This window comes from Corvus cornix, chromosome 1 (assembly GCF_000738735.6).
Source record: "Corvus cornix cornix isolate S_Up_H32 chromosome 1, ASM73873v5, whole genome shotgun sequence".
Lineage (NCBI taxonomy): Eukaryota > Metazoa > Chordata > Aves > Passeriformes > Corvidae > Corvus > Corvus cornix.
In genome coordinates this window covers 30,934,956-30,949,208 of record NC_046332.1, presented here as the reverse complement: position 1 = coordinate 30,949,208, position 14,253 = coordinate 30,934,956, and the positions used below count along the sequence as shown (strand labels likewise).

Genomic DNA, 14,253 nt, shown 5'->3' with positions numbered 1-14,253 from the left:
TGACTTTTTATAAACTTTGACAGTTTATAAAATCTGTCACTTAAACCAACCTAAGTAGACCAAATCAACCTGAGTGAATTCTTCTAAAAAATGACGTGATCAGATACGAGTCTGTGTGGTTGAATGGAGACTTGTAACCCCTCTGGATTTACTAGATGGATACTTGCTGGTGTGTGGTTGGTCACGAACATAAGCTAAAAAGGAACCAGCAAATGGTAAAGAATAAAAATATTATGACATCTATTTCTAGCTGAAGCTAAAGGTATTGTGGTGAATTCATGATATAATTTAGCTTTTCTCACAAATGGGATACATATTTTAATGTGGGTGATGGTATTTTTTTCATTATTAACTTCTGTTTATTCAGGATAGATCTCTAAAAATACATGCGGTAAATACGTCACAGGAAGTTAAACATACATTTGTATGATGTGCTTCTGAGACGGTGTATTTATAAATAACCCTTTCTTAATTTATCTTCTGGTTTTTTCTGGATATGCAGTACAAAACAAAAGAGGAACAATGAGTTTGTATTTTTAAGTGCACTTTTTTATATCAACTTGTAAAATCCTATTAATTTTCCACTGCAACACATTTTTGACTGATGTTGTAGTTTTCCCAAAGCATTCACTCATTTAGCAAGTTTCTTTCACATACTGCTATGTTGGATAACCTTAATAAAATGAACAGACAGTTGATTTTTCAGTGAATGGTAACATCTATACTGCATGAAGAAATGAAAAACAAATTTTCCATTTAAAGATTTTAATTAAAAAAGAAAACATATGAAAGTAAGAGTGATTGTAAGTCCTAAAAGTCCTTAGAATTTTGAAGTACTGTTGCAACAGGTGTTTTAACTTGATCTCTATTTGTGAAAGATTAAGAGATCTAAAGATGTTTACTTTTTAGAGATATTTTAAAATAATTATGATAGAGGAAGAAGTTTGAAGCTGTTAAGTTTCTGTCATTTAAACAGGATGAATACCAGCATCTTTATTAGCTTACTTTGTATCTTGGGGTTCCTTTTCTTTATTTAAAGATGGGTCTTATAAAAACCCGATTTGAAATTATGATGCTGTATGATGAATCCTAAACCTAAACTTACACTATTGTGGATTTGAAGTACCTTTGCTGCTAAATCTTAGAGAACAGTAAAATCCCTAAATAGGTAGAAACTGATGTTAAGAACCTGAAATGAATTTTATCAGTGTGACGAATACTGCTTTGGTATGAGTCCATCCTCCAGGAGAAATAGAATACTTTGTGGATTTTAGTTTATTCATCTTATTCAGTTCTGTGAGTAGTTTAGTCAAAATTCAAAAAATGTTTTGAGTTGAAAAAGCTGGAAAAGTTATTTTCCTTTTTCAGTGTCTGTGGGGAGTGAGGGTAATGAGTTGTGAGAGAATGACGGGTGTGAGAAACAAATCAGTCAATGGGAACAAAAGTTTCTTCTGTTTGACATGTTGCTTTAAATCTAAACTATCTTAGTTGCATGAAGTAGTTTAAATAATTCAGAATTGTCTTCTGAATTTTAATTGAAACCTGTTTTTCATTCAAAATGTGGTAATATATATTCAAAATATGATATTTCATTCATAATATGGTATATTATTGAAAGGGGTAGATGCCCCTTTGATTAGCAAAAAAGAAGCACCAACTGAATCATGTTTCACTTAAGAAAAATAATGAAAAAGTATAAATGTGAAAAAAGACCTGGACAGAAGTTATGCACTTATAAGGTGCAATGATCTTTTTTCAGAAACAAACACATTTTCTAAAGTAAAATAAAATGCATAAACTCTTTGGGGGGGGGGGTAGGTGGGAGAAAAAAAAAATCTCTTTGGGTTGAGGCAAATTATCATGAAAAAGTCAGAAAGTTGAAATGTGGAATTACCATGTTCACTATGAAGTTTGCCTTGCCAAAATAGAAAAAAAGGGGCTGAGTGAAAAAATTTGTCTTCCTACTTTTAAATCTTATTTGAAAGTTTCTTTCTGCACATAGATGCAATGTTTTCTCCCTTTATCTTGCTGCATTTTAAGGATCTTAAGACAATATATTCATTGAAATGCTCTGCTGAAAATTTACTGCAGCTGTTCTGACTGAAATGAATCACTTTACTCTGGAGACAAATATTTTTTTTAAGATCTAGGAAGAAACTGTGAGCTTCCTTTGTGTTTTTTCTTTAAATGGTGTCTCATAGAGAAGCAAAGTTCGGTGGACGGGTACACGGACACGTGGCAGGTGGAAATACTCAAGTAATGAAGAGACTGAGGACTCTGAGAGTGAAAAAAACTCTGAGGAGGAGGAAGAAGAGGAGGAAGAGGAGGAAGAAGAAGCTCCACCTGCTGATGATGATGAGCCGTGCAAGAAGTGTGGCCTTCCCAATCATCCTGAGCTGGTAGGATTTTGGGGAAAGCCTCTGTTGTGTCAGATTTGGTGGATTGACTTTGATGGTGCTGAAGGCACATCATCCTTCAGGGTGGCCATACGTAGGAGGGCATCTTCTACGTTTTAGGTGGTAAACTCATGAGAGTCGGTGAGTTGCCTTTGATAAGGAGGGAAGGAAGTTATTTTTCCTGTTTGCCAAAACAAAAATACCATGTTTTATGAGGTATAACTCACCTTAGCCCATTGAGAACCAATCTGTGTGAGGCTTTGAGATTGTGCCTGCAGTTGCAATGAATACAGAGGAAACAACATTAAAAAGATTCCCAGCAGTGTGATACCTGCTTTCCAATATCTTATGACATAGCTACAGCTGCATAGTCATCTTCATTGGATGTAGCTGCATCTCACCCTGAGGACTGAGTACAGTGAAATCCCAGACACAGCACAACATGATTTTGCTGTTTCTCATGGTTCTCATTTATTTGTGGTAGATACCATCATGAATTCTTCTGTTTATTTGGGAAATCATCATGTGCAGTCCTGATACAAATCCACAAAATAAGCCCCCTCTTGGCTGTTTGACAGATATCCTGGCATAGCTGAGAGAAAGTTTGACCTTTAGGATGTTAGAGATAAACATTTCAGTAGATATACACACAGGTTATGCCAGCTTTGTTCCTCAAGTTTTATGGCAAGGGATATCTCAAATTTTACCCAACTAAGGATGAACTTTTAGTAGTTGCCTAATTCCGGATGTCCTGCAAGCCTGCCAGACTTTGTCCCTACTGCCCAGGTCATAAAATTATCCTGACTAAGGAAATAGGCCAGGTTTCCTGCGTAAGAGTGTACAGGGAAAACAGGTCATACCACATCTTGGTCAGATGGAGTTTTCCACTTAGTCTAGGGTCTGGAAAGCATTACCAGATTCTACACTAAGGGCACATAGTCTACATAGTCCAGTAGCACTAAGTACTGAGAAGGTACAGTAAGGGGAAATCTGGAGTTAGCATGGAAAACTGTGATAAATAAACTTCCCCATAAAAACCCTGCTACAGGATAAGTGGTACAGGATTTTTGGGTTTTTTTTGGCACAGTCCAAATGCTTCTGCATTGGCTGGGGAAATAGTTCTGGAGCTTGTTACACGTTGTGAGTGCCAAAAGATATTCATGACATGTTTTGTTTGCACAGATTTTGTTGTGTGACTCTTGTGACAGCGGCTACCACACAGCCTGCCTTCGCCCTCCACTGATGATCATCCCTGATGGAGAGTGGTTCTGCCCGCCTTGCCAGCATGTATGGTTCCTATGTGACTTCACTCTTCTCCTTTGCAGCTTTCCTTGTGGTTGTGGAGATTGGCTGGGACTTTAACAAGTTCTTTCTATAATCTTTTTCATCTGTTAACAAATAGACTGGGATGAATGGTAGGACTGCTGATCTTCTCTCCTTTCTGTTAGTAAAACTTGAGTTTGTGATGTGGTTTTCTCTTTCTTTCTTCTGCTAGTGATGAGTGACTGTGTGGTGCTGACTTGTAGATGGGAATCTCCAGTCACACTGAGCATCTCCCTTCTCTGATTAAATCACCTCAACACTAGTATAGTATTAAAGATAGGTCTTAATTTTTCCCAAAAGAAACATTTAAGTTATCATCCTGGAGGCGGAAGCAGTAGGCAACAAGGGATGGATCAGTGGCCAGAGCAAGCAGCTGTTTCTGAAGTGCTATTCCTTCTTCAGAGATGTTTGCTCAGAAGCTGGTTAGAGAAAGCTGCCGTACTGATGAAGCTCAGGGTATAGTTTGTCTCTGCTGGGAAAGCCAGGGTTGTTCTGTTCAAGTAATAGACAAGTATGAACCCTTTTTTCAAGGTTAGAAGCAGAGTTGGTACTTGGGAGGATAAGCAGGAAGTGTGTGATGCTGCTCTTGTTAAATTAATGGGAAATAATTTATACACATTTTCAGAATAATCTGCTTGATCCCAAACCCCTTCCTTGGTTTTAGAGAAATTCTGTGCCAAAAGGGCTGTTGCCCTACAATAAGCTAGTGACATTGGGCATGATGTGAGATGAGTCTATTTGGTGTTGATTTTTAGTTGTATTCTGAGGAGTGTTTTTAAGTAGTGATGATTTTGAATATGTTAGAATGTTTTCTTTACACTTGTAGTTAGACCATATCCTTGTTCTGTTGCTGTTAAAGTACTTGTCAGTGTGAAAAATGACAGATGTTAAAAGGGTGAAGATCATCCTTGGAAATAGTATAATGAGAGCATTAACATGGAATAAGGCAGAATTTGTCCATTGGAAGTCATTTTTACATACAGCTCCTTGAGTATTTGGTAAGAAAATGATCCTAAAGTGTATCTCTGCTTTTTGCTGTACTGTCCACTGAACTCACAGAGTTCCAACCTCCTTTGCCATGGGCAGGGACACCTTCCATTGGACCAGGTTGCTCAAAGCCTCATCCAACCTTGACCTGATGGTGCAGCTCATGTTTTAAAAAGACAGGTTTTATTGTAAAGCCTTGTTCATTGAAGAGGAGCCTCCAGTGTAGCAAGGCTTCTTCCAGGCAAATACAGACAGAGTGAATGAAGAGTCTGAATGTAGTTCAATGTGAAAATAGCTAGTTATGAAATAGACTAATACTGTGTTTCCTTCCTTTAGAAATTACTCTGTGAGAAATTAGAGGAACAATTACAAGATCTGGATGTTGTCTTAAAAAAGAAGGAGCGTGCAGAACGCAGGTACTGTTGTTTGGATGCACTCACAGCAGTGCTGTGCAGGGGGTGGTAATAACTGAGCAAGCATTAAAATAACCGGGGACTGGGGAGAAAAGCATAGATGAGACTAGGAATTGGTAAGACCAGTTTTGACTTCCCACCGATTATTGCTGGCTCAGTGCTGGGACAGCTTGCAAGAAGGGAGAAAAAGTCCAATAATTGGAAAAGATAAGCAAATACATTTGTACTGAACTTTAGTTGAAGTGCCTGAACACAAATTTGACTTTCTTATACCAGTAGTTAAAGGGTTTCCAGCACTGGTTCAGCTTCTTGTGTTCAGGAATACTTCAGTAATACTGTCAGTCATGTGTAGACTTCCTGCTGTAAGCAAGGTTAAGTCTTGACTTTGCTCCAAAAGTCATCCAGATTATTGTGGGATTTGAGTGTTGTTGCTTTAGAGTCTATTAAACTCTGTCAAATGTACAAGATTATGCAGCAATTGGTGTAGGGCAGTGGGTCAGTGAAGTTTCACAGAATCACAGAATATTCTGAATTGGAAGGGACCCACAAGGATCGAGTTCAACTCTTCAGTGAATGGCCCAGGCAGGGATTGAATCCACAACCTTGGCATTATTATCACCCTGCTCTGACCAACTGTCCACCCCTGCCATTACCAAAGGCTAAATGCAAATAGATTTACTGCATTTAGGAACAACAATCTTAATAGTTCGAACATTCTATTGGCAGTTTTCAGACCTGAGAATGAGGGACATGAAACACAGTCTGCATAATTTATATCTTTTAGGACATATATTGATTACTTTGCAGAATTTAATAACATCTGTATGCATTATTAAACAAAACTTTGCATGAATTTTATCTTAAAAGGCAAATTTCACCAGAAGGTGACACCCTTTTAAAGAAAGTAATTGTGCAGGCTTGTATTTGTGGCAGGGACTGTAGTATTGAGATGTAGCGAGTCAGTGCTGGGAAGATCAGAGCACAATCTGTGTGTGCTTTCAGCTTTCTTCAAATCTGTTTGTTATTGCTGTTGCAGCAGCAACAATGATAGTGACAGATCAAGTACCAACTGTTCCTGATGTCACTACTTCTGCTCAGAGTGTATCTACATCATACTGTGGTGAAATTACCCATTGCCAATTCTGCTGAATTTGTAGCTTTGGGAGTGAAACTATCAGCTATTTTTATGAGTGAGCTCAGCATATACACAGCCTCCATCTGTGCAGGAGTACGGGACACACAGGAACTCTGCTGCTTTGCTTTGTGGTGGGAGTGCTCATTACTAGTGAACAGTATTTTCGGACCTACTTTGGTAATTATTCTGCTGGCAAACATTACATGGCATGCAAGTCTGTATTGCTTTCTTGAAATCACCAGTGTTGCATAAAAACACAATCTTCTGAGAGCAACAGGAGAAGATACAATTGATACCATAGCAGTTTTCAGTGTCTGAAACAGATGTTTAATAACTGTTTTGCAATTTGATCCTCATACCAAATGAACCTAATGCTTTATATTGTATGTCATAAAATGGAGGTTTTTATTTAGTTATTTTTAATGTTTTTTCTTAGAAATAAGCTTGAGTTACAATAGACTTCAAAATACAATAGTCAAATATTGAAGTCTTCCAACTTAATGGTGTATTGTAGCAAACAGTAAGGTAAAAAGGCTGAAGAATTATAATGCCAGAGAAAATGATAGTCCTTATTACAGCTTAGTGTATAAGTTAAAGCAGGTTGGTTGTTTGGGGCACAGACATACTTGAATGTAGTGTTTCTGAAAACTTAGTATATGGCTGGTGTCTGTCTTTTTTGCAAGGAGAAGAGATCGAACTCTGTCATTATGGATCTGTCTACCTAACAAGTTCTTTGAACCAGTGTTACTATCATGCTTTTTGAAGTAGTGATATTGTTGTGCTCTTTCCAGCTCTCAGGAATGGCTGAGGCTGATTCAGCTGCTCAGCCGTGTGCTTGTGCATCCCAACTGTTACGTCACTGGTTTTTTAAATGAAACCTTCAGCTTTCATGTTGACTTACAAATACATGGATGAAGTCATACCTTTTTCCCCCCCTTTTTCTCTTCATGAATCCAAGGTGCTACCACAACAACCTGGCTGAATTTCAGGTTTCTCATGTACAGACTAACTTCTATAATCGTGTCCTACCACCAGCTGGAGGGATTAAAGCTTTTTAGGATCCCCCTTTTAATCCATGTTAGATACTCTCAGACTTCTTAATTGAAAATCTGTCTAGGAACTACTTGTCTAATTCTCCCTGGCCAAACCAGGTGGAGTACTTGCTTTCATGCACACTTTCATAACTTCCCTGTAGAAACTCTTGCAGCTGCTTAATTGATACAAAATATTTGCTTGAATTTATAATTTTTTATATTGACTTTATAACCAGTCAGTGCTTATCTGCTGCTGCCCTCTGAGATGGCTTGGTTCAAATGTTCAAACTCTTGGCTAAAGTCTTGAGCTCCTGTCTGCCACAAAAGGAATAAGGAATTCATTTGATATAATTTTGCATTTCCTTTCAAGACCTTTACCCTCAGCCTTGTTCCATTTGCTGCATTCTTAAGCAGTGTATACTCAAGCCAGGGAGAAGAACAGCAGAACTGGAAAACCTTGCTGATCACGTTTAAAAACAGATGAATTTTTCTCCTGTCTCTTGATGTTTTGCATTACAAGAAATGAGAAGTTGAGTAAACCATCCAAGACACTTGCTGAATACTTCTAGTTCCTTTCTCATTTCAGCAATTGTATTCCTTGCCTTAAAATGTTATTTTAATTCATTTTCAAGAGCAAAGTAATTTTGCACAGCCTTCTTCCTCCTCATCCAACCAATCTCATGGTGCCCAGGTGGATGAGGATTTCTTTTTATCTATCACTTAGAAGCATTTACATTCCTTTTATAGACAGCCAGTCACTTCAGTAGGCATATTGATACCAAGTTGTCAAAGTCCAGGGTCTTTTTAGCTGTAAAACAACCTAAAATCCATTTTTACTCTTTGTAAGTATTACTTTAGGAACTGTGCTTGTTCATTTTAAGAAAAGAATATTATGCTAGAATGTAATAGTGCAGAAGGCTACTCAGAAGACTTTCCAAATTTCCTTAGATTCTTTAGAACTTAATGAGAGTACTGGAAACAAAATTTTTACACACAGATGCTTGTATTTGCAAAACATAACACAATGAAGTAAACATATCTAAAATTAATATGTGTCTTGGGCATTTGTGCAGTTATGTGCATAATGCATCCTGTTGCAACTCAAGTGTAGTGTGACATGCTCATGCGAGCACTCCCTGTAACTTCAGTAAACTGATTCTGATTGATGGAGACACTTCAGTTCAAAAATCCTGAGTCCTTCCAGACACCAGTAAATGCCACCAACTTTCATTGCGCTCTTAATTTGTTTCAATTACCCCTTTTTTTCTTAGAAAAAGGCTAGTAGGGACTTATGGTGATGGGAATTTGGTTACCCACCCTGGTCTGCATTAGTACTTGGCTATTCTTCCTGAGACACTGCTTTTTTGAAAGCTCAGTTCAGCACCATGGAGATCAGCATCCTGTTTCTGAAGTGTTAGGAAATCCATGTCTAGTTGAGACTGACAGATACAACAGGGCTTAGAGGAGACTTGTGTCCTTCAGGAGCCAGAGTTGTCCCTGAGGCAATTCATGTGATGCAGGATGTCTGTGTTGAGGGAAGCCAAGTCTAAACTGAATTTTGCTTACGAAGATTTAATCCTGTAACATGCTATGCACAAGGAGGACAGCCTGCTTCTCCTTACAAGAGTCTTCGCTGTATTTGAGTACTTCTCTCTCTCCCATCTTTGGTCAAGTGTTCTCTACACCAATCCATCCTATTTTTTTAGTCCTTCTCTACAGAGCATGTCTGCTGCCCTCCAGTAACTCCCACTGGCTAGCTCTGAACTCTTCAGCTGGATCACATCTTTCTTGGAGAATGTGTGGTGCCCAGATGGCTTTAAGTACTCCAGCCAGATGTGAACAGGGCTGACTGCCATGGCAGGTGTCCTTCAGGTGTCCTGTCAGCTGTTTTCGTATTTGCACATCCATCTGTCATCATAGTTCTTTGTGCAGCAGTTTGGCTCTGCTGATCTTTGCTCAGGCTGTTCTTCTCTGGCAAAGAATTGCTCTGTAGGCAGTTATTTTTCCCCTGGCGTTTCTAGAGTTGGTTGTTCCTGCTTGGGTCTAAGATCTGGCATTTATCCATTTTGGATTGCATCCTATCTTTATGTATTTTTTCCAGTTTAGTGTGATTTTGAATTCCCATTTTCTTTCATCGCCTTCATGATTGGTGGTAGTTATGGATCTGACAACACAGTCTTCATCACAGCATTAATATTTTTCAGTCGGTTTTTACTTTTTACACCCCAAATTCAATAATTTCTGTGGTGCCCACAGTCTTCGAGTACTGTTAATTATCAGAACTCTTTGGCTATATCTTACATTATACATGCAGGAAAATGTAATCACATGAGAATTAGCACATAATCCCAACTTCAGTAACTGTTTTCATTTGGAACATCCTCTTGGGATGTTTCTGCCTAATGATAGTAAGAGCTTCAAATGGTGCTAATTACAGCATTGTTTTAGATACCTGCAGACTTTCTGTAAGCTTATTTTCATTTTCTTTCTCTCCTCAAGAAAAGAGCGATTGGTGTATGTGGGCATCAGTATTGAGAACATCATTCCACCTCAGGTAAGCTACTGTTTCTATGTGGTATTATTGTTTTATTTTCCAAACTTCTCAGGGAGGAAGTTCCTCAGTGCTCTGTCAGAGGTGGTAGTAGCATCTTGGAAAGAAAAATCGATCTATATGCAGATCAGAAATAATTCTAGACCCTTCATTTTAGACAGAATATAGCAGAGAAACCAAGGGAGCTTTATGGTGTTTACTAGAGCCACCCGATGCCACACAGAGTCCTCTCCCAGTGAGAGATTGCAGAACCGCCTCCCTGCCCATTACAGTTGGGTTTTGCATTGAGTGCTCCAATATTCAGTAGTTTATAAAGGTGGGATTCAGTTACTTAACTCCGGTGTTTGCTGTGCAGTTATCTAGGTCTGAGCTAATTGTCAAGGCTTTCCTTTGGAACTGATGGAAACAAATGTTTCTGGCTTATGATTCAGAGGGGAATATGTAGTATCTTTTAGCAGCATAGCATTTGCCTTCAATGAGGGGATGTTAAGGTCATGTGATTAAAAACTGTAAACATTCAGTGTTTCATTAACAGATGCTTTTTTATGGTTTCCCTTGGGAAAAGAGGAAAAATGCTTTGATTCACATGAAGAACAGCCTCTTCTCACTTAAATACATTCTAAAACAAGTCTCTTGAAGTCTTAGGCAAATGCTTTCATCTGGAATTGTACAATCTGTTCTTTGCAGCTTAAAATGGGAACTTTTGCTCATTTTAAACATAGACTTTCCACTCTGCCTGGCTGTAACAAGGCCAGCTTTTCCTCCCTGTCTCTGAATAACAGAAGAACGATAACAGATTTTAAAAACTTGCAAAAGAGTTGATGGCTGAGAGCAAATATTTGAAAAATGCAGCCTGGGGGCAGATTATGTTGCTTTTAAATTAATAACTTGCAAACAGTATAGTAAAACTAACCTGCATGAAACTTTATTAAAACTGCACTGTGTAAAGCTATCCCTGTGCTCACTGTGTAGAAGTGGTGGCCACAGTTTGTTCATTTACTAGTCCTGGGAGTATCATCCGAGGCGTGATCTCAGCATTGCAGTATAAACACAATGATCCAATAGCCTAAACCCTTAAACTCTGTGTTTGGAAAGTTATGTAGCCAGTAAGAGAAAAATGTGCAAATTCACCTGAACTGCTGTAATAAGTCACTATATTACAAGTTCAAATGTGCTGTGTTGGGCACATGAGCTTTCTAGACAGAATGAATAATCTGTATCACATGAGTTCAGTCATAATGACTGCTAAGGGAGAGAGAAGATAAAGCTTTTTGACACTTCTGTCTGATCTGAACAGGAGCCAGAAATACCTGAAGGCCAGGAAGAAAAGAAGAAAGATTCCAAAAAGCCCAAATCAAAACTCGAAAGGAGATCTACCAGAACCCGAAAGTGCATAAGCTACAGGTAAGCAGCTTGTTTAAATAGCTTGTACAGCAAAAGTCATACTGTTGTTTTCTTTCTGAATCATTCCACCAATTCTCATGTGAACTCCTACATTTAAAAGAGAAGCCCAACTAAAGTGTCTTTGTTCTTTCCTCTGAATACTGGTTATGCTTGGTGGTTGTGAGAGCATGAGGTGGTACAGTAAAGGGGTGATGCATTAAAAAAATGAAAAGGTATCTGGTGTTTTGTTCAGGAATAGTTGAGAAGGTTTTGGTACTACTGCAGTTTCTGAAGTGAGTTAAAGCAGGTGAATCAAACCTCTCCTTTTTGCAAGGGAAACTTCTGCTTGTGTCTAAAGGCCTTCAATTCCTTGCTCTCTTCCCCCTCCCTGCTTTAGACCTCCCTTACATGAAAGGGGCATGAAAGTTAAAATGTAATTATCACACAGTACATCTAAAAATGTACCTCTTTAGAGAAATCTGTAACTCTTTAGAGAAATTGTGACAAAATGCTATTAGTAAATGAAAGTGCCAAGATATTTGATATTTTGATATTGAGCATTCTGAAAGTAGAATAGGTCACTAAGGTTTCCAAAATTCAGCATGATCTTAATAATAACTTTTGTTCTCAGTGTATTACCAAGTTGTTTCTATAAACTGCTTTCTAAATAATACCTTGTGACACTGTATCATCTTCAGTCCACTAGGCAAGTAGAATGCCTTTGGGATTAGAAAAGAATGTGGTTGCCTGAGAGATTGTGGGGGTTTGACCAAGATGCATTAGGAATGTTAAAAAAACCCCCTACCTTTCCAGTAGTTGTTTTATGTAGACCTTTATAATCAAAAATCAGAACACTCCAGTATTAGAACAGCAAACCTTGCAATAATACCATCATTGAGTTTAAAGTCAGCCTGGTTTTGCTGCTGAGGAGAGGCATCGTGTTTGTATAGGCTGGGTTTTCCAGCCTGGTCAGAACACTCAGTCTGACCTTGCTTAGCTGTTGGACTTTGATGACTTTTTCAGCAGAAGTCACACTAATGAAAATGCCACTGCTGCTTTGGGAAATTAAGTATTCCTGTAAGGAGTGTTATGCTACAGGCAAGATTACATAGATCTGCTATTACATTAATAATAGGTCAGGCAGCATCTGACCACGGGGAAAAAAAACCCTTGCCTGTAGGGTGTGTGGCACAATTTCAGCAGGACCCATGTTGTGCAAAACCAGTACATTTTTATTGAACGTAATGTTCCAGAAGAATCAGTCTTCTGATCAAAAGTGGTAATCTTTCTTACAGACTACATCATGCACATAAGTTTGAGCTTAGAAAAATATTACATGTATCAGTGTGTTAGATTTATATGTCTGCAGTGAAATTCCACTGATATCACTGAGAGTTGTGACAGCAGGGGAAAATAAATGCTAAAGGTCTTATTCCAGTTTGAAACAGATCTGTATTGTGGAGCATCCTGGTTCTCTAAAAGATCTGTAATCCCTTTGTATCACCTGAGTCATCTGTTGAGTCCTCTCGTGAGCAAGTTAGCAAAAACCTGTATCATGAATAAAGCAGCAGCAGAAGAAATTATGTTCCATTACACCTAATGGACAAGCAGCTGTCAGCTCGTGGCTGAGCTCAGGTTATTTGGTAGCAGCGGTTTTGAAAGCATTAAGTGATTTCTCACATTTTAAAGAGGGGATTTTTTTAGCTATGTGGAGGGAAAACAGTGTTTGAGTAATGTGGAACTAATCTTACTAATGGAATAACTTCCAAGTTATTTCCTCACTGGGTAGAGCTGCCTTGAGCATGGTATGCAGTTGTTCTTAAAGAATATAAAGATACCAGAAGTTCTTCACCTTACTTTTAAAGGAGAAAGTGTTTTATGCTTACTATTGGAATACAGAGTAAACTATTAGACTGCTGGAGGTTCCTATGGAGGGCCAAGGTAAATATAACTGTAATCTCTCTTTCATGACTGAGAAATGGAATCTTTAATGAATGTATTGTCCAATTGTTAGTTGTCTGTATCTGAAAAAAATGCAAAAAATTAACTTTTTGAAAAACAAGAAGAAAAATTTACATCTAAATAAAATATCTTTTCTATATAGTTAATAAAATTTGTACCTTTGCATGTCGGAGCTCAAGGCCTCTATTTGTTGGAACAGGTAACAATCCTTTTCTATGGAATTGGAATTCATAACTGAAGAAACAAACTGAGGTCATCTGTGTTGAAAGGATTGGATCTCTTCAGTTTGCTGTTCTCCTTAAATGAGTTACTCAGGGTGCAGAGGTTGATGCAGTTTTAGAAAAGCTGTTGCAGGACAAACACACTCAAATACTTTGCTTTTGTTTGTCCTATTCAGTTATCCTATTCAGTAACATTGCATTACAACTTACTTATGTAGATTTACAAGGAACTTTGTACTTTGTGTTTTGTTTTATCTGTTCAGCTTAGAATGTTGCAGATCCATAAAGTATCATGAGCTTTAAGAGTAGAAAGCAGCTATATGAAATCAGAATAAAGACAGAATAAAGAATTTTACATTGAGTTTAATAGATGATTCTCAGGCTGTTTTGAAGGTTGGTAGAGCTAATGTCATCTAATAAAAGTGGAAAAAGTGATGAATACTTTGTGTGAAAATGCCACTGAAACTATTTTAAAGAAGTTTCAGATTATATATTGTTAAATTCAGAGGCATGTTGTGTAAAATGGAAGGGGATTTCTGTTCATATAACTCAATAGTAAGAGAGGCAGTGGTAAATAATTTGCAAGCAAATAGAAATAAGAAACACAACTTTGATAATAAAATAGCCATTTTTTAAAAATCTGGCCCATTATTTTAGTTTATTATGTATCCAGCCCACTGTCTGTGCAGTGTAACTTCTTCAGATTTTGAGGTGTGTTTTCATAACGATTTAATTAAGGTTCACTTCAAAGTGGTAAATGAAAGCTGTTATTTTTAGGTTTGATGAATTTGATGAGGCAATTGATGAGGCAATTGAAGATGATATCAAGGAGGCTGATGGAGGAGGTA

General features: G+C 37.9%; 1 protein-coding gene across 1 annotated transcript in view; it reads left to right on the top strand.

Annotated features, from left to right (window-relative positions):
- RSF1 (remodeling and spacing factor 1) overlaps window positions 1-14,253 on the top strand; it is a 67,115-nt gene that overhangs the window by 38,021 nt on the left and 14,841 nt on the right. The window contains exons 7-12 of the mRNA XM_039561940.1: window positions 2,202-2,399; window positions 3,579-3,683; window positions 5,043-5,122; window positions 9,788-9,842; window positions 11,137-11,243; window positions 14,183-14,250. Of these exons, the coding sequence (XP_039417874.1) occupies window positions 2,202-2,399; window positions 3,579-3,683; window positions 5,043-5,122; window positions 9,788-9,842; window positions 11,137-11,243; window positions 14,183-14,250 (613 nt within the window). The remainder of the gene's footprint in view (window positions 1-2,201; window positions 2,400-3,578; window positions 3,684-5,042; window positions 5,123-9,787; window positions 9,843-11,136; window positions 11,244-14,182; window positions 14,251-14,253) is intronic.